The 20,887-nt window shown below is 46.8% G+C and overlaps 1 protein-coding gene across 5 annotated transcripts in view; it reads right to left on the bottom strand.

The window, feature by feature from the left end:
• DDX11 (DEAD/H-box helicase 11) overlaps positions 1–20,887 on the bottom strand; it is a 198,899-nt gene that overhangs the window by 6,299 nt on the left and 171,713 nt on the right. For 3 of the 5 annotated variants that reach the window (XM_063929195.1, XM_063929199.1, XM_063929196.1), the window contains 11 exons: positions 14,311–14,349; positions 13,948–14,068; positions 13,680–13,808; positions 12,636–12,748; positions 5,994–6,066; positions 5,108–5,211; positions 4,653–4,802; positions 3,944–4,012; positions 3,693–3,793; positions 3,432–3,516; positions 3,209–3,284 (listed from right to left, as the gene is read on the bottom strand). In XM_063929195.1, the coding sequence (XP_063785265.1) occupies positions 3,209–3,284; positions 3,432–3,516; positions 3,693–3,793; positions 3,944–4,012; positions 4,653–4,802; positions 5,108–5,211; positions 5,994–6,066; positions 12,636–12,748; positions 13,680–13,808; positions 13,948–14,068; positions 14,311–14,349 (1,060 nt within the window). The remainder of the gene's footprint in view (positions 1–3,208; positions 3,285–3,431; positions 3,517–3,692; positions 3,794–3,943; positions 4,013–4,652; positions 4,803–5,107; positions 5,212–5,993; positions 6,067–12,635; positions 12,749–13,679; positions 13,809–13,947; positions 14,069–14,310; positions 14,350–20,887) is intronic. The other 2 variants (XM_063929198.1, XM_063929197.1) reach the window with 2 other exon arrangements.

The following is a 20,887-nucleotide window of genomic DNA, read 5'->3' as shown; positions in this document are numbered from 1 at the left end:
ATGTGTGAGCCGGGTGGGAGAAGACGCACGTCTGGCAAGCCCCGCCTCTACGCATTTCGTAGTTACTTCGTCAGTGACAGAGTGGGTCTTTTATGGTACGAGTTTTTTATAATCCATGGAATGTCCTGTTTTTAATTTGTGTGGAATAAATTTATCTGCACTATGGGCGCATTCTCCTGATTTTTTCCATATATATCTCTCTTAAGACAGCATCTTTAATATATATATATATATATATATATATCTCTATATATATATATATATATATAAAAAAAGGGGGGATGAGGGTTTCAGCGACCAACGGTGTCTAGTAAACTATAATAAATATGAAGAGACTAGCTGGATACTTAAAAAATAGTAGTATATTTATTAATACAAAAAATAAAACCAAGGTATAAAACCAATTATAATAAATGTCGCAGTGGGTTTAAAAGCCGGAGGGTATATGCTAAAAATTAATACCAACTAAAAGGATAGCTAAAACAATAATACAAATAATATAAAGGCAATGATGATAAAATATCCAAAAAAAAAAAGAGAGAATGCTGCTTATCTTTTTAAGGTGGAGAGTCAATGGAGGTACACCCAACGCGTTTCGTCACTCTGACTTCATCAACCCCTTGATGAAGTCAGAGTGACGAAACGCGTTGGGTGTACCTCCATTGACTCTCCACCTTAAAAAGATAAGCAGCATTCTCTCTTTTTTTTTTTGGATATTTTATCATCATTGCCTTTATATTATTTGTATTATTGTTTTAGCTATCCTTTTAGTTGGTATTAATTTTTAGCATATACCCTCCGGCTTTTAAACCCACTGCGACATTTATTATAATTGGTTTTATACCTTGGTTTTATTTTTTGTATTAATAAATATACTACTATTTTTTAAGTATCCAGCTAGTCTCTTCATATTTATTATAGTTTACTAGACACCGTTGGTCGCTGAAACCCTCATCCCCCCTTTTTTTATACAATTTAACCTAGGCAGTTTATCCCTGCCTAATACTTGAGGGTTAGCTGACGCCTTGAATTATGTAAGGAGTGTCTGATTCTGTCATATTTATCTATCTCACACACACCTGTGGCGCCATACTTCCACTGCCCAATATATATATATATATATATATATATATATATCTACATACTAGGGTCTCAATCTCTGCTGATAAGGTACCTGTCCACGCTGCCACAGCGCTATAAACCCATGCCGACACAATCGCCGGTCTAAGTAGTGTACCAGAATGTGCATGCTATCTGCAGGATCCCTGAGAATAGCTGTTACGTCAGGGCTACCTTTTGGGCAAACGTGACACCCTAGGGGAAGATTCCCATCCTATCCTGGCCCTAGTGGGGAAAGGATACTGCCTGAGAATTCTTTGTGGGAAACTGCAGTCTCTTGTCTGGAGATTCCCGCTCTTTTTCATCATGAGAGGAGGGAAATTTACCTCAGCTTTCTTCCCCTTAAACATGTGTACCCTTGTGTCAGGGACAGATGAGTCATCAGTGATATACAAAATATCTTTTATTACAATAATCATATAATGAATACTTTTCTACCATTTTGGCTGTAACTTTGCATTATCGTAGTCGACACTGGAGTCAACCTCCGTGTCGATATCAGTGTCTATTATTTTGGATAGTGAGCATTGAGAGACTCTGAAGGTCTCTGCGACATAGGGACAGACATGGGTAGATTTCCTGTCTGTTCTCTAATCTTTTGTGCAATAAATTCACCTTAGCACTTAATTACACATATCCAAACAGGTGTCGGCGTTGTCGACGGAGACACCCTCACACACATATTTGCTTCATCTCCTCCTTAGGGGAGCCTTTTACCTCAGACATGTCGACACACACGTACCGACACACCACACACTCAGGGAATGCTCATCTGAAGACAATTCCCCCACAAGGCCCTTTGGAGAGACAGAGAGAGAGTATGCCAGCACACACCCAAGCGCTATTAACCCAGGAATAACACAGTAACTTAATGTTAACCCAGTAGCTGCTGTTTATATTGATTTTTGCGCCTGATTATGTGCCCCCCCCCCTCTCTCTCTTTTTACCCTCTTCTACCGTGTAACTGCAGGGGAGAGGCTGGGGAGCTTCCTCTCAGCGGTGCTGTGGAGAAAAAACATGGCGCTGGTGAGTGCTGAGGAAGAAGCCCCGCCCCCTCGACGGCGGGCTTCTGTCCCGCTTTCATGTACAATTTTGGCGGGTGCTCATACATATATACAGTGCCCAACTGTATATTATTCAAACTTTCGCCAAAGAGGTCTGCACCCTTACAGTGACCGGAGTATGTGGGTGTAGTGTGGGAGCACAGTGAAGACTGGAGTCTTCTGCCGCCGATTTCGAAGTCTTCTTGCTTCTGTCACCGGCTTCTGTCTTCCGGCTCTGCGAGGGGGACGGCAGTGCGGCTCCGGGATCGGACGACCAAGGGTGCGATCCTGTGTACGATCCCTCTGGAGCTAATGGTGTCCAGTAGCCTAAGAAGCAGGACCTATCTTCAGTGAGTAGGGCTGCTTCTCTCCCCTCAGTCCCACGTAGCAGAGAGTCTGTTGCCAGCAGATCTCTCTGAAAATAAAAAACCTAACAAAATACTTTCTTTTTAGCAAGCTCAGGAGAGCTCACTAAGTAGCACCCAGCTCGTCCGGGCACAGATTCAAACTGAGGTCTGGAGAAGGGACATAGAGGGAGGAGCCAGAGCACACCAGTATCCAAATTCTTTCTTAAAGTGCCCTGTCTCCTGCGGAGCCCGTCTATTCCCCATGGTCCTTACGGAGTCCCCAGCATCCACTAGGACGTTAGAGAAATTCCAATTAACCTATTAGACTACTGCCATATACTAACATCACCCATACAATAACACGTGTGATAACTGATAATACATAGATGTAATAAATAGAGATGAGCGGATTCGGTTTTACTCGGTTCTCAAAACCGAATCTTATTGGCTATCCAAAACACGTGACATCCGTGAGCCAATTAGATGCCGTTTTGAGAACCGAGTAAAACCGAACCCGCTCATCTCTAGTAATAAATACTGCAGCGGGTCACTGCTCGGAGACAATGAATACAGACGATGACTTGTATCTGACTTTGAGAACATATACTGTATAGTGGTGAATACAGTTTCATTTCACGCAGGAATGTAGCTTTGTGTCGCAGCTATAAGCCACACGTGGTGCGCGTGTCGCGTTCTTACCGATAGACTGATTGACCGCTTTCATGCACAGGTTCTCGATAAGCACTCTCCCTGCAGCAACGCCATTGGTCTTGGGCTGGTAAATAAATAAAGACGATGAGATATGGGAGTACCGCTTTGGTGTCGGCGTACTACAACCCACAGCGCTGACACAATCCACACAAATAACACAGCGACACAAGGTCAGCGGCAGAGAAAGGGTTAAGAACCAGTGTCTCATTACCAGTGTATGATCGAGGTAGGACATCTTCTCCTGGAGCTCCGGGGATCGGATATTGGGGTACGGCATTCCCACCATCACAATACACCTACATAGAGGTAGCGTATAGTACAATGAAACACCAACAAAAGACTAGTTACAGAAAAGTAAAAGCGCACTCAGGACACATAATGAATTTGTGTTACTGTATCAATGAATTCCATTTAAACACACTGGGATATACAGCTAAATACAGCGATCACAGTTCCTCTCATTGCTACACACCGGCCCAGGTCGTCGGAGAAGTTAATGCCTTCACTCATCTTCCCTCCAACAACGGAGAACAGCAGAGCGCCGCGCAGGGGACCTGTAGACTGGCTGCAGAGCTATAGGAAGGAAGGATACAGCCGTCAGAATACGAGCACCGTGAGTAATGGCTAAACAAGAGCATTTTATGCAAGTTATTTTAATTCCACTTCTGCCACAATTATTAATATTCTCCTCCCTCCATCCCCCATTGCGTGTCACGGTCTCACCTTGATGCACCTGGAATATTCAGACAGGACCTGTTCCACCTGACTGGCTTTCTTTGGTTCCTGGAATATCTGTAAGACATCAGTGACACAAAGCAACTGGTCAGTCACCCACAGCCAGCGTGATATGACCATATATATAGAATGGCTGTATCCTTCTTCAACGGGTTTGCTTTCACAAGGCAATCTGCTCCAGTGTTACTGTGTGATACATGTCATACTGTAATTATAACGCAATAGCTCATTACGGAGTACTTTATACACCTGTGTCCTCATACATCTAGCCTCAGTACGCCACGCAGTGTGAGATGCCCGGTGCGAGAGAGACGCCCCTGGTCCTATGAGACTCTGCTACCGTCAGGAGTCTTTTCTTGCCGAAAATGCGTTCAGCCAAATGTTGTCAAGACAGGTTATTATTTAATATATACACCTACCCCCGCCTATCTCCACACATCTATCAAGCTAATATATAGGGGCAGATGTATTAAGCCTGGAGAAGTGATAAAGCAGTGATAAGTGCAAGGTGATTATGCACCAGCCAATCGGCTCCAATATGTAAATTGACAATTAGGAGCTGATGGGCTGGTGCATTATCACCCTCCACTTATCACTTCTTTTTCCAGGCTTAATACATCTGCCCACTGTTCTTTCTTTGCATCACAGCTCTTAGGGTAATTCATAGTATTATTATTTTCCTGCGCGTTTCACAAACCTTTTTCTTTATTGCCAAACGTTTTGTCAGCCCGGTCTTCTCCCAGTGATCCATGATTAGCTTCTGGTAATCGTAGGAGGGAAAGAAGACCACTAGTCCCCCCGGGACCACGTTACATAGGTTTGTAAGGATCCGACCAGTCTCATCCATCTGTCAGAAACAAACAGTTTTGTCACCAAACAACGGAGGAAATAGTAACAGCAGCATGCCACAAGCTCGTGGGTGGCCCAATACATTCCCAAGTAACGAGTCTCGCTCATTTGCAGAGGCACAACCGGTAATTTACTGGTGTGAGAATTGCACAATACGTAGACACTACAACAGGCAGCAGATACTGCGGCGCAGTTCATTGCGGCCGTACTTTCTGTGACGCTATGAATGTCAGAAGCAGGGACGTTCTCATACTGCGCTCTGCCCACATCAACGGTACAAAAGGAAAACAGATTTATGGTTACCAAAGCCGGCAAGTCCCTCTTCTGGTAAGTGAATTCCAGCTGCTGACCGGTTGGCCCACTGCAGATCACTATCGGGAGTATATTCTCTGGAGGAATCACATGACCTATTTATGAAACAAATTTATATCTACATCTAACAAGGGTGCGGGGGAGGGAGGGACAGGGAGGGGGAGGAGCAAGAGAGATGGGAGGTGAGAAAAAGACACAAAACAAAATGAGAGAGAGAGACAAAGAGGGGAAGAAAGATGAGAGAGAGATAGGAGATAGATGGGAGAGAGAGAGACACACACACACTGGGAAGGGAAAAAGACAGACACAGAAGGGGGAGAGACACACATAGGGGGGAGAAAAGACAAAGAGGAGGGAGAGAGCCAAAGGGGAAAGCGATGACAGTGGAGAGAGATAGAGGGGAGAGAGACTGTTGAAAGAGACAGACATAGAGGGAGGAAAAGACACGGATAAAGAGGAAGGAAGAGAGGCATGGTGTGGGGCTGGATGAGAAAAAGACACATAGAAGGGGGGGGGGGAAGGGAGAGATGGGGTAGAAAGAGAGACTGTCTGGGGACAGAGAGAAGGGGGGGGGGGGGGGCGGAAGAGACGCATAAGGGGGAGCAGACCGAAGAGAAAGAGGAGGAGAAGAAAGAGACACACACACACACACACACACACACACACATGATGGATGAAAAGACACAGAGATGGAGACGGGGGAATAAACAGTCGGGGAGACTTTGTCTGGGGGGGCATGTAGGGTTAAGAAGACAGAGAGACAAAGGAGGGGAAGAGAAAGGGAGTGAGACATGGGGAGAGAAAAAAAACAGGCAGCAATGGGAAAGAGACAGAGGGAGAAAAAGAGAGAGACGGGAGAAGATGAGGCTTCACTCACCACATGAGAATTCCACAATTCTGTCCGGGCTGAGCCCAGCCGATATCAGCAGCTGCTGCTTAAAATCAGAAACCTGTGAGGGAGCAGAGGTGTGAGCTGTGCACTGGGCATCACTACTCAGCTCTCTGGAGTTTTGCTTTGATTTACTATAAAGCAACGCTCCACTGTGATAATATCAATGAGCAGTGATGACTATGATCCTACACATGATGCCAAACTCTTAGGAAAAACAAGCAAATAAAGAAGTAGCAGATTTGGGGCAAGTGTGACTGTCAGGAGACCAGAGAGACAACATGGCTACATCTTATGCTGCAGCCACAGTGACATTATATAGTCAGACTGGGCGTCCTATCATTGCAGCATGTTCGCACGTAGGCCCCAGCGTGCCAGTATAAAGCAGGACAACAGGATAGAAAACACATCTTGTCTGTATTTCATGTTAATAACAGAATAATCACAGGTAAAACATACATAGGATTTTATCCCTAGTTTACCAAATCCCTGTTGGAGGGCAAGTGGTTTCACTAGTGGTTCAGTGACCAGCAGTTCCATGCTACGCTCATACAGGGGATCCTGAAAGTCTCTTCTATTACCTTTCACCCAGTGCGCTCCAATTCACCCAGTGCAGTGCAAAACTGGGCTTGGGGGTTGTGTTTTCTCCCCAACCCTTTGGAAAGGACCGAAGGAGGGGGAGAATTGAATATTTAGTTCCCACTTTGCCGAAGTTATGGAGGACCCCTTGAATCCAATACCCCAAAAGCCAAAAGGCCCCTTAGGGTGCAAGTGTCTTCGGGGCTTATCTCCACCGCAAGGCTCAGGGTTACCCCTTTCTCCGCATGGTTGGCAGAAACTTCCCCCTGGGGACCGGATTCTTCAGCTCTCCCCAGAAGGAGAGAGCCTCAGGAGACAAGGTGTCCCGTAAAGGTCTACATGCAAACCCCAGGAAAACACATGACACACACAAAACCACAAAAAGGTGTAGTGAAAGTAAAATAGGTGCAAAAAAGAACAAAAAGGTGCAATAAATAAACTAACAGGCCCAACCTTTCGACCTGGGACATAAAAAAATACCCTTGCCCTGGCCAGAATGCCAGGGCAAAGGAAATATACGAAGGGCAACCTGAAAAAAAGTGCCATACTAGTGCAGATGTGCAGCCCTTCACAAATTAATTTTCAGGCACCTCGGCCTCTTGGCCAGAGGACCAGGTGACGACCCATCACCTACTGGGGGCACCATTAAGCCCACCGGCGTACACAGGCATCTACACCTGTTACTGATGCCAAAGACATAGAGCTGCCCTGTCCCCAGGCTCTCTGGTGGTATTTCCTTGCTGTATTACATAATGCCTAGTTCCCCCGTACCCCGCTCATCACATGCAGAGCACTTTATGCTGCATCTATTTCTGAGCTATGCTCTCCACGCAGCAACAGAGTAATAAATGTAACTGGTGACAGAGATCCGTGTTCTATAGGTTACGTGTACTCCCCTACTGTGCACAACATTATAATTCAATTTTGTTATGTTACAGCCTTATTGCAAAATAGAATAGATTGTTTTTTCCCCTCAAAACTCTACACACAATACCCCATAATGACAACGTGAAAAAAGTTTTTGTGAGATTTTTGCTAATTTATTAAAAATAAAAAACTAAGAAATGACATGTACATAAGTATTCACAGCCTTTGCTCAATAATTTGTTGATGCACTTTTGGCAGCAATTACAGCCTCTAGTCTTTTTGAATATGATGCCACAAGCTTGGCACACCTATCTTTGGGCAGTTTCACCCATTCCTCTTTGCAGCACCTCTCAAGCTCCATCAGGTTGGATGTGTAGCGCTGGTGCACAGCCATTTTCAGATCTCTCCAGAGATGTTCAATCGGATTAAAGTCTGGGCTCTGGCTGAGCCACTCAAGGACATTCACAGAGTTGTCCTGAAGCCACTCCTTTGATATCTTGGCTGTGTGCTTAGGGTCATGTTCCTGCTGAAAGATGAACTGTCGTCCCAGTCTGAGGTCAAGAGCGCTCTGGAGCAGGTTTTCATCCAGGATGTCTCTGTACATTGCTGCATTCATCTTTCCCTCTATCCTGACTAGTACCCCAGTTCCTGCTACTAAAAAAACATCCCCACAGCATGATGCTGCCACCACCATGCTTCACTGTAGGGATGGAATTGGCCTGGTGATGAGTGGTGCCTGGTTTCCTCCAAACATGACGCCTGGCATTCATGCCAAAGAGTTCCATATTTGTCTCATCAGACCAGAGAATTTTGTTTCTCATGGTCTGAGAGTCCTTCAGGTGCATTTTGGCAAACTCCAGATGGGCTATCATGTGCTTTTTACTAAGGTGTGGCTTCCGTCTGGCCACTCTACCATACAGGCCTGATTGGTGGATTGCTGCAGAGATGGTTGTCCTTCTGGAAGGTTCTCCTCTCTCCACAGAGGACTGCTGTAGTTCTGACCGAATGACCATCGGGTTCTTGGTCACCTCCCTGACTAGGGCCCTTCTCCTCCAATCGCTCAGTTTAGATGGCCGGCCAGCTCTAGGAAGAGTCCTGGTGCTTCCAAATTTCTTCCATTTACGGATGATGGAGGCCACTGTGCTCATTGGGACCTTCAAAGCAGCAGATATTTTTCTGTACCCTTCCCCAGATTTGTGCCTCGAGACAATCCTGTCTCGGAGGTCTACAGACAATTCCTTTGACTTCATGCTTGGTTTGTGCTCAGACATGCACTGTCAAGTGTGGGACCTTATATAGACGGGTGTGTGCCTTTCCAAATCATGTCCAATCAACAGAATTTACCTCAGGTGGACTCCAATTAAGCTGTAGGAACATCTCAAGGATGACCAGTGGAAACAGGATGCACCTGAGCTCAAATTTTGAGCTTCATGGCAAAGGCTGTGAACATTTATGTACATGTGATTTCTTAGGTTTTGATTTTTAAAAAATGTGCAAAAATGTAAAAAAAACTTTTTTCACGTTGTCATTATGGGGTATTGTGTGTAAAATTTTGAGGGGAAAAAAATGAATTTATTCCATTCTGGAATAAGGCTGTAACATAACAAAATGTGGAAAAAGTGAAGCGCTGTGAATACTTTCCGGATGCACTGTAAGTGTCAGCTCTGAACATATTTTAAGAAACTGTAAATGTACGGATGATACAGACATTCTACCCTTTTCTGGAATGCAAGGGGGTATTCTATGCAAATGAGAGGCAGAGTAGAACGCAGCAGCATGCTGACCAAACCAGATTACAGCAACGCAACCTGAAGGCCTGAACCTCGGCTGAACGGCTGTTTACAGTGCACAGGAATATGGAGGCACTACATAAATAATTGATAATGAGAATATTGATTTGCCTCTGTGTGGCATTACCGGGAATGAAAATGCAACGAGGAACTTTGCTGAGAACAGCTATGCCACCATAATGTTCTCCTACTGCCATTCATACAAGTCTACATGGCCTCTACTCCAGCTGTCGGGTAATTCTTATCTTGCCTATTCAGTGTAATAAAACATACCGGAATATAGAGATTACTTTGACATCCGTTCCCTGGAGAGAGGCCACTTCCTGCTGATCCTATTAATGCCTAATCCCCCTGGAAGCAGACTGACATTTTAGGCAATTTAAATGTGGCATTTGCAGTCCGTTCAGTGGAAGCACGACTGATTGGATGAGACAGTAACAGAACCGGGATCCATCACAGGGGGTGGCAGGTTTGGACGGAATGAGGCCTGTTTCTTGGCATGTTGTGGTCGTGCTCAGAGTTTATTTCAGAACGGATACACTGTAGCTCATAAATTTTCTTTTATATTTTATAGAGGTGACTATAGAGTTTCGGAAGAACGTCGCCAGATGTTTGATCACTGAATACTACCATATTTCCTAGAGAGATCCATACCGTCCCATCAATGACTATGAAAAGAACAAGAACTGCCCATCCGATGGTAAACGCTTTTATTCTGATTTCCTTTATTTTACTTTCCTTGAACAAAATAAGTGAAACCAAAGTAAAATATATCTGGCATAGTAGAATAAGCACAGTGGGGGTCCTTCCGAGTTGATCGCTTGCTAGCAACTTTTTTCAGTGTTGCGATCAGGTTAAAACCTTGGCAAAACTGCGCATGTGTATGCACCGCAATGCGCAGGCGCGTCGTACGGGTAGAAAGAGGATCGGTGCTGAGTGATAGATTTAACGAAGAATCCATTCGTGCAGCCGATCGCAAGGTGATTGACAGGAAGAGGGCGTTTATGGGTGTCAACTGACCGTTTTCTGGGAGTATTTGGAAAAACGCAAGCGTTTGCAGGGCGGGTGTCTGACGTCAATTCCGGGACCGGACAGGCTGAAGTGATCGCAGCGGCTGAGTAAGTCCAGAGCTATTCAGAAACTGCAACAAACTTTTTTGTGCCGTCAGCTGCTAAAGCGTTCGCACACTTGCAAAGCGAAAATACACTCCCCAGTTGTCGGCGACTATCTGATTGCAGCGCTGCAAAAAGTTGCTAGCAAGCGATCAACTCGGAATGACCCCCAATATGGGCTTCCTCCAGTGATAAAAGACTGAGATGAGAGAGCCGAGTTTCTATTCCTGCCATATAATTCTTTTGTTTTAATGCCAGAGGGCCTCGCTTTTTGGCGTTCCGCTAACAGCAATTTTTGATCCGCACGATGGGCCTTATTCAGAACGAGATCGCTGCATACACAGCCAGATCTGCCCAGCACAGGACAAGGGCACCCAGCATGTGTTTGGCTGCCTCCCAATGCATCAGAATTAGTGTGACCCCTGGCTTCGCTGTCAGGCGTTCCGCCGCCATTTTTTAAATCGGAGCTGCTCTGTGTGACGTCACGCAGCCACACAGAAAACAGTACCAGCACGCCCCCATTCGGGCGCCACCCCCCCGCCGCATCCCCTCCGCCCCTGAGCTGCGAGTGCACAGTTTGCCAATTTCTGCAAACTGCACTGCGGTCCGCATTAGCGGGCGAGTCTGACTTAGGCCGTATGTGCAGTAATTACGGTGCATGTTCCGTTCATTCAGCGTTTGTTTTTTGGCCTGACAGGACGTCGGAGAAGGGTGCATTGCAGTATTAACCTTTAAAGCAGTGGTTCCCAAACTGTGTGCCGTGGCTCCCTTGGGTGCCTCAGGACACTTGCAGGGGTGCCTTGGGTTGGTGGTCCAGGACCAATTCAAATTATTTATGGTCAATGTAATAGGCAAAACCAGTGCTAGTGGCTTCTAATCATAAACTATGTGGCCAAACAGAAGCAAATCTTGTCCCTCACAACTTAACTGAACCTAAGGATGACGCATAAGCACATTTTACTTAATGTAATAGTTTTTCTAAATTTCTCAATAAGAAACTTTTGACCTAGGGGCGCCGTTAACAAAATTCTGATGCTCAAGGGCGCTGTGATTAAAAAAAGTTTGGGAACTACTGCTTTAAAGTATAAAGTGTGAGCATATTACATGCATTTACAATGATAAAGTTCCATTTTCCAGAGGTTATAGCTTTTAGGCAGCGGTGCGTAACCTAACCCGCTGTATGTACGGAGTCCTCCTTTAGCTACGGTACTTTATAGGTATGCTGTAACGTCTTTCCTTGGCCGAGGTCCACAACGCCTCTAAGGACTGAACGCGTTACTTGTCGATTCCTTGCATTTGCAAATCCCTGGATCTCAGGAAGGATGTTGGGATCTTGGGCTTGCTGCTAAGTTGCATAGAATAAGGGAGCGACACACTTAGGGGTATATTCAATTGAAGTCGAAAGCTGCCGTCTGTCGAAAAGAAGGCAGTTTTTGACTTTTTAAGGTCGAATCGTGATTCGACCTATTCAATATATCCCAACATTTTTCGACAAGTCGATGAATTCGACTTGTTGAAAGCACGTGGACCGGCGGAATAGCTGCCGATCCACGTGCTTGTGTCGAAAATGGGGCCAATCTCAGTCCGACATAACCATCTCAGTCCGACATAAAAAAATGTCGGACTGAGATGAGGGATTAGAGCAGGAGAGGGGGGGGGGGGAGCTGCGGGGAGACAGGGGAGAGCAGCGCTACAGCAGGATGTCACACAGCCATGCCGCTCACGGCAGCTTCCACCCGGCTCCAGCAAATGAGGTCACGCTTGCTGGAGCCGGGTGGACACTGCCGTGAGGTCGGGCGGCTGTGAGACATCCTTCTGCAGCGCTGATCTCCTCCGTCTGCCGGCGGCTGTCCCCCGCTGGTCTCCCCGCGGCTCCCCCCCATCTCTGGGTACCTCATCTCAATTCGACTTGAAAAAGTCGAATTGTGATGAGATTTGAATAGGGGTTGTCGGATCCATTCCAACAAATACATGTCGGAATGGATCAGACGCTAATTGAATATACCCCTTAGCGTCAATGTGCCACTGAACATGTGTATATCACATTACATCAGGTCTGAAGCTGGCATCATAAAGACAGAGCATTGTACTTTAAACCTAGCACTTGTGTATAAAGCATTACTGACTGTCCCAGCACTAGTCCCCTGCCCCAAGTAAGAGAATGGTGGGGGCACACAGAGGTGTCACACTGAGGTATGGAACCCATTGCCACCCCCTTTATACTGAGGAGTAGAGAAGCGAGAGGCTCTGGTGGAAACTAGGTCACAGTTCCGCTCTCTCACCGGCTGCATGGTGCCTCCAGCGATGATCACAGAGCGACACTCCTTCAGGACTTCTGCAAAATGCACAGCTGGATTCAGCATAAGAAACTTCAGGCTGCTCTGCGCCACGCTACCTGTGGGGACAGACACAGCTCATAGTAGTGATCTATAGGCAGACATCACACACTGAATTCATCAGGCTCTTCCTTACTTCCTGTACAAGCCTTAGGCAGAGAGACAACTTCTGCAGAACTTCCCTGAGTTCTTCAGTACGAGTCCTGATATATAGGACACAGGGATTAGGTATTGCAGACACAGTTACAGAGGTTTTGTAATACAGTGAATCACAGAGGGATGCGCTACGTTTACAGTCTCTGCTTTCCGTATATTTGGCTGCCCTCTCACACTCCCGACAGATTAGTACTAATACTTTCACAAAATTCTATAATTTATTTACACACAATTGTCGGTATTCAATTCCTCCCCCCCCCCCACCAGCAGCTATTCAATTGTTTCAGCCGAAGGGCGTGTTAACATAATTTCAGCTTGTTACCCCTTGGGGCTGCTAGCTGAAATTAGGATAAAGTGTCCCCAAACAGGACTTTTTGCGTCAGCCCATAGAGGTTGACTTTTACTAATGAGCGCAATGCAAAAAGTCCGGTAAAAGAAGATCAATTGAATATCGCCCCGGCAATCTCCCGTCACTTTAGGCAGGAGTTCGGGCGTGATATAACAATTGAATACCGCCCAAAGCCTTCCTATCTTTGAAAATACTTTAGTAACATCGCCTAGATTCCAGTAATCTTTTAGGCTAACTGTAACCACGAATAAACAGTTTTGCAACATTTGTACCTCATCGTGTTCACACCCTATTCTCCTATTTCAGCCAAATACATTATTTGTTGAGTACGGAGCTCTGGATATGCCGCAAAATACTAGTTAGCTAGGCTAATGAAGCTGCCATCCTAACTGCATAGTGGCAGAAAATGACTCCTCAGTCCAACATGCAGACAGTTCAGTTACACCAATGAAAAACCAGCAACAGGACAGGGAGCCAGGACTGACCTTGCAATTGTACTATGACACGGCCATCTTGGTTGGCGTTGGTCAATGCGGTGAGGAAGCCTTCGATCTGCATGAGCGGAGACGCGGTACGAGTTTGCCCGTTCTCACCAGCCTCCTGGACCCCTGCAACTGGCATGAACGCACCAGATAAAGTAAGATTACCACAAGGTCACATAATGGCAAAGCAGGAAAGGCACAGCGTCGCCCCCTATCACAGCAGGAAGGAACGTGCGTGTGGCCGGTGTGTAAACGTCAGTCTCTGGCTCACCCTCACTGCAGTCCTTCTGGTGAAGGTTCTGTAGGAACTGCTGTAATCCCCCCGGTTTTGTGCTCTCTTTCACGGCCAGGCCAACGTCTGCTGCTCTGAATTTCTCCATGAAGCCAAACAACTGAAATATAAAATACAACAACGTATCCGGTGACGTGAAAGAGCATCAGAAACCATTATAGGAAAGTGTGAAAAAACCCTCCCAAAATATATATACTGCAAGTAGCTACATAGTATCATTGCATGCCATTAACCATGAAAAATGCAACTTTTGACAAGATACAACTGGTGCAGTGCAGCTCATTAATACATTTATAGCATCGGAGAATATTAATGACTGTGCTTCAGGCCTGTATCTCTCACCTTGCGGCTGATCATACTCCTCGTACAGTAACGCTGGACCTATGCGGGGACACAGATTACAGCAATTCATACTCAGCCTTCTGGTTAAGATAAATATACAGGAGAAAGTGATACTGCTAGTCAGCAATACCATAATATATAACATCAGATCCATCATGAACACGTTTAGGCTCTGAGTCAAATATCAGTAGTTGCAAGTCTGAATTATACTGGGATTCTCTTACCCTGCAAGTAACAATGCCAGGGGGCACACTGTGTGGGTATACGCTATTAAAGTGGTGTTACACAATCCCTTGTGGGGAATTCCCAAACAATTAGGAAAACTTCTGGTTCATTACAAAGAAAATATATTTATATATGCCTGGATTACCTAATTAGTCTATTAACTCCTTAACTGGTGCAGTCACATAGGATGCGACTGGAGCTAGCTGGGCTCTCCCTGACATGATTAAAGTGACACGCGACCGCGCTGTCCTGATCCGTCCCCCCACACTTAAAGAGGCCTCTGACAACATCACTGACAACTTTGGGTCCCGGATTCTCATGCAAATGGCACTCTGGGACGTGTTTATAACAAAAGTGCAAAAATAAGATTTTAAACCTACCAGTAAATCTTTTTCTCGTAGTCCGTAGAGGATGCTGGGGACTCCGTAAGGACCATGGGGATAGACGGGCTCCGCAGTAGACATGGGCACTTTAAGAAAGAACTTTAGGTATGGGTGTGCACTGGCTCCTCCCTCTATGCCCCTCCTCCAGACCTCAGTTAGAGAAACTGTGCCCAGAGGAGACGGACGGTACGAGGAAAGGATTTTTGTTAATCCAAGGGCAAGATTCATACCAGCCCACACCATTCACACCGTATAACTTGTGATATACTAACCAGTTAACAGTATGAAAACAACAAAACATCAGTCCGAGACCGATGAACTATAACATAACCCTTATGTAAGCAAAACTATATACAAGTCTTGCAGAAGTAGTCACTTGGGACGGGCGCCCAGCATCCTCTACGGACTACGAGAAAAAGATTTACCGGTAGGTTTAAAATCTTATTTTCTCTTACGTCCTAGAGGATGCTGGGGACTCCGTAAGGACCATGGGGATTATACCAAAGCTCCTAAACGGGTGGGAGAGTGCGGATGACTCTGCAGCACCGAATGAGCAAACGCGAGGTCCTCATCAGCCAGGGTATCAATCTTATAGAACTTAGCAAAGGTGTTTGAACCCGACCAAGTAGCAGCTCGGCACAGCTGTAGTGCCGAGACCCCTCGGGCAGCCGCCCAAGAAGAGCCCACCTACCTAGTGGAATGGGCCTTAACCGTTTTTGGTAACTGCAATCCAGCCATAGAATAAGCCTGCTGAAACGTGTTACAGATCCAGCGAGCAATAGTCTGCTTCGAAGCAGGAGCGCCAACCTTGTTGGCTGCATACAGGATAAACAGTGCTTCTGTTTTTCTGATCCTGGCCGTTCTGGCCACATAAATTTTCAAAGCCCTGACTACATCAAGGGACTCGGAATCCTCCAAGTCTCGCGTAGCCACAGGCACCACAATAGGTTGGTTCATATGAAAAGATGACACCACCTTAGGCAAGAATTGAGGACGGGTCCGCAACTCTGCTCTATCCATATGGAAAACCAGATAGGAGACAAAGCCGCCAATTCCGACACTCGCCTAGCCGAAGCCAAGGCTAACAACATGACCACCTTCCAAGTGAGATATTTTAACTCCACCGTTTTAAGTGGTTCAAACCAGTGCGACTTAAGGAAACTCAACACCACGTTAAGGTCCCAAGGCGCCACCAGAGGTACAAAAGGAGGCTGAATATGCAGCACTCCCTTCACAAAAGTCTGTACTTTTGGGAGAGAAGCTAATTCCTTCTGAAAAAAAATGGATAAGGCCGAAATCTGAACCTTAATGGAGCCTAATTTTAGGCCCAAATTCACTCCAGTTTGTAGAAAGTGAAGTAAACGGCCCAGATGGAATTCTTCCGTAGGAGCATTCCTGGCCTCACACCAAGAAACATACTTTCGCCATATACGGTGATAATGTTTAGCTGTCACGTCCTTCCTAGCCTTTATTAGAGTAGGAATTACCTCATCCGGAATGTCCTTTTCCGCTAGGATCCGGCGTTCAACCGCCATGCCGTCAAAACGCAGCCGCGGTAAGTCTTGGAACAGACAGGGCCCCTGTTGCAACAAGTCCTGTCTTAGAGGAAGAGGCCACGGATCTTCTGTGAGCATTTGCTGCAGATCCGGATACCAGGCCCTTCGTGGCCAATCTGGAACAATGAGAATTGTCTGTACTCCTCTCATTCTTATTACTCTCAACACCTTGGGGATGAGAGGAAGAGGAGGAAACACATAGACCGACTGGAACACCCACGGTGTCACTAGGACGTCCACTGCCACCGCCTGAGGGTCTCTTGACCTGGCGCAATACCTCTGTAGTTTTTTGTTTAGGCGGGACGCCATCATGTCTATCTGGGGCAGGCCCCACTGACTTGCAATCTGTGCGAAGACTTCCTGATGAAGTCCCCACTCTCCTGGATGTAGATCTTGTCTGCTGAGGAAGTCTGCTTCCCAGTTGTCCACTCCCGGAATGAACACTGCTGACAGTGCGCTTACATGATTTTTCGCCCAGCGAAGAATCCTGGTGGCTTTCATTGCCACTCTGCTCCTTGTGCCGCCTCGGCGGTTTACATGAGCTACTGCGGTGATGTTGTCTGACTGGATCAGAACCGGTAGGTCGCGAAGCAAAATCTCCGCTTGACGAAGGGCGTTGTATATGGCCCTCAGTTCCAGGACGTTGATGTAGAGACAAGACTCTTGACTTGACCAAATACCTTGGAAGTTTCTTCCCTGTGTTACTGCTTACCCACCTCGGAGGTTCGCATCCGTGGTCACCAGAACCCAGTCCTGGATGCCGAATCTGCGATCCTCCAGAAGGTGAGCACTCTGCAGCCACCACAGGAGAGACACCCTGGCCCTGGGGGACAGGGTGATCAACTGATGAATCTGTAGATGTGACACGGACCACTAGTCCAGTAGGTCCCATTGAAAGGTCCTCGTATGGAACCTGCCGAAGGAATAGTCTCGTACGATGCCACCATCTTAATCAGGACTCGAGTGCCGTGATGCACCGACACCTGTCAATAGGTCCCTAACCAGAGTCATGCGTTCCTGGGCCTCTTCTATCGGAAGATAAACCCTATTCTGGACCGTATCCAGAATTATGCCTAAGAAGGTCAAACGAGTCGCAGGAATCAACTGTGACTTCGGGATACTGAGAATCCAGCCGTGTTGCTGTAACACCTTCAGTGAAGGTGACACGCCGTTCAACAACTGCTCTCATGATCTCGCTTTTATGAGGAGATCGTCCAAGTACGGGATAGTTCTGAAATTGGGAATGACAATCCTGTACTGCAACCCTCAGGTACGCCTAATGAGGTGGATATATGGGAACATGAAGGTATGCATGCTTTATGTCCAGGGATACCATAAAAACCCCCCCTTTCTAGGCTGGCGATGACCGCTCTGAGCGATTGCATCTCGAACTTGAACCTTTTCAAGTATACGTTCAAGGATTTTAAATGTAAAATGGGTCTTACCGAACCGTCCGGTTTTGGGACTACCAACAGGGTTGATTAATACCCCTTCCCATGTTGAAGTAGGGGAACTTTGACCACTACCTGTTGAAGATACAATTTGTGAATTGCATTTAACACTATCTCCCTTTCTGGGGGAGAAGCTGTTAGGGACGATTTGAAAAACCGGTGAGGAGACACCCCTTCGACTTCCTGTAACCCTGGGAAAAAAATTCTATTGCCCCGGGATCCACCTGTGAGTGAACCCAGATGTGGTTGACAATTCGAAGACGTGCCCCCCCTGGGGCGGGCTCCCTCAGCTGAGCTCCCGCATCATGCTGTGGATGTTGTAGAGGCCGGGGAGGACTTCTGCTCCCGGGAACCAGCTGTGGTTGGCAGCTTGTTTCCCCTGCCCTTACCTCTGGCAAGAAAAGCCGATCCTCGTACTCTCTTGTTTCTATTTAACCGAAAGGACCGCATTAGATAATGTGGCGCTTTCTTAGGCTGTGAGGGAATATATGGCAAAAATTTTTTATTCAGTTGCAGTGGTTGTGGAGACCAGGTCCGAGAGACCTTCCCCAAACAATTCCTCACCCTTGTAAGGTAAAATCTCCATATGCCTTTTTGAGTCGGCATCACCTGTCCATTGCCGGGTCCATAGGACTCGTCTAGCCAAAATCGACATAGCGTTGATTCTAGAACCCAGTAGGCTAATGTCTCTTTGAGTATTTCTCATATATAAGACAGCATCTTTAATATGACCCAGGGTCAATAAAATGGTATCCTTATCCAGGGTATCAATCTCCGTCGATAAGGTACCTATCCACGCTGCTACAGCGCTACAAACCCAAGCCGACACTATCGCCGGTCTGAGTAAGGTACTAGAATTGTGTAAATGGACTTCAAGGTAGCCTGCTGTTTGCGATTAGCAGGATCCCTGAGGATAGCCATATCTTGGGATGGCAGCGCTACCTTTTTGGATAAGCGTGCGCTTTTTTCCCTCTTGGGGAAGATTCTCACCGTCTCCTGTCCTTAGTCGGGAAAGGATACGCTCTAAGAATCCATTTTGGGAATCTGCAGTATGTATCTTGTCTGGAGATTCCCAAGTCTTTTCAATAACTCGTTCATGAGATGGGGGAAAGGTTACCTCAGGTTTCTTTACCCTATACATGTGTACCCTCGTGTCAGGGACAGGGGGTTTGATATGCAAATCATCTTTTATTACAATAATCATATATTGAATACTTTTAGCCAATTCTGGCTGTAACTTTGCATCATCGTCCGCGACACTGGAGTCAGAATCCGTGTCGGAATCAGTGTCTACTATTTGGGATAGTGGGCGCTTTTGAGACCCCGAAGGTCCCTGTGACATAGGGGAAAGGCAGGGTTTGACTCCCTGTACAATCCCTAGATTCAGTGCAATAAATTCACATTAGCACTTAAACATTCCACATATCCAACCAGTCAGGTGTCGGTGTTGCCGACGGAGACACCACAGTCATTTACTCCACCTCCTCCCTATGAGAGCCTTTTACCTCAGACATGCCGACACACGCGTACCGACACACCACACACTCAGGGAATCCTCTTATCTGAAGACAGTTCCCCCACAAGGCCCTTTGGAGAGACAGAGAGTATGCCAGCACACACCCAGCGCTAATGACCCAGGAAAAAAACACACAATATGTTTACCCAGATAGCGCTGTAATCTTTATTTTGCGCCAAATTATGTGGCCCCCCCCCCCCCCCCCCCCCTTCTTTAAAACCCTCTTTCACTGTGGATAAGCAGGGGAGAGTCCGGGGAGCTTCCTGTCAGCGCTGTGCTGTGGAGAAAATGGCGCTGGTGAGTGCTGAGGAAGAAGCCCCGCCCCCTCAGCGGCGGGCTTCTGTCCCGCTCAAATAATGAAAAAAAAACTGGCGGGGGCTCTTTATATATACAGTGCCTAGCTGTATATATGTCTTTTTGCCAGTAAAAGAGGTTAATATGCTGCCCAGGGCGACCCCCTGCGCCCTTACAGTGACTGCCGTGTGTGAGGTGTGTGGGAGCAATGGCGCACAGCTTTACTGCTGTGCGTTACCTCAGTGAAGATCTGAAGTCTTCTGCTGCCTCTGAAGTCTTCTTTCTTCTCATACTCACCCGGCTTCTATCTTCCGGCTCTGCGAGGAGGACGGCGGCGCGGCTCCGGGACGAACTCCAGGGTGAGACCTGTGTTCCGACTCCCTCTGGAGCTAATGGTGTCCAGTAGCCTAAGAAACAGAGCCTAACATTAAAGTAGGTCTGTTTCTCTCCCCTCAGTCCCTCGCTGCAGGGAGTCTGTTGCCAGCAGGCTCCCTGAAAATAAAAAACCTAACAAATATACTTTCTTTTCAGGAAACTCAGGAGAGCTCCCTGTAATGCACCCAGTCTCCTCTGGGCACAGTGGTAAACTGAGGTCTGGAGGAGGGGGCATAGAGGGAGGAGCCAGTGCACACCCATACCTAAAGTTCTTTCTTAAAGTGCCCATGTCTCCTGCGGAGCCCGTCTATCCCCATGGTCCTTACGGAGTCCCCAGCATCCTCTAGGACGCAAGAGAAATGGGGGAACGTCAGTTCCCCTCTGATCACTATTACACTGATCTCAACGGCAGCTGGGGTGGCAGGGACACTAAAAATCAGTCTTCCTTGAGATGTTAGGGGTAGGGGATATTGCCACTGTTGGGGAATATATTGACACTGGGGTGATGAAGGGAGACTGGGTGTAATGCCCTAAAAAATAAGAATTTACTTACCGATAATTCTATTTCTCTGACGTCCTAGTGGATGCTGGAACTCCGTAAGGACCATGGGGAATAGCGGCTCCGCAGGAGACAGGGCACAAAATAAAAGCTTAAGGATCAGGTGGTGTGCACTGGCTCCTCCCCCTATGACCCTCCTCCAAGCCTCAGTTAGATTTTTGTGCCCGGCCGAGAAGGGTGCAATCTAGGTGGCTCTCCTGAGCTGCTTAGAATAAAAG

The sequence above is a fragment of the Pseudophryne corroboree genome, chromosome 6 (genome assembly GCF_028390025.1).
Source record: "Pseudophryne corroboree isolate aPseCor3 chromosome 6, aPseCor3.hap2, whole genome shotgun sequence".
NCBI lineage: Eukaryota > Metazoa > Chordata > Amphibia > Anura > Myobatrachidae > Pseudophryne > Pseudophryne corroboree.
Note: the sequence above shows the minus strand (reverse complement) of the source record. Positions and strands in the feature narration are given on the sequence as shown.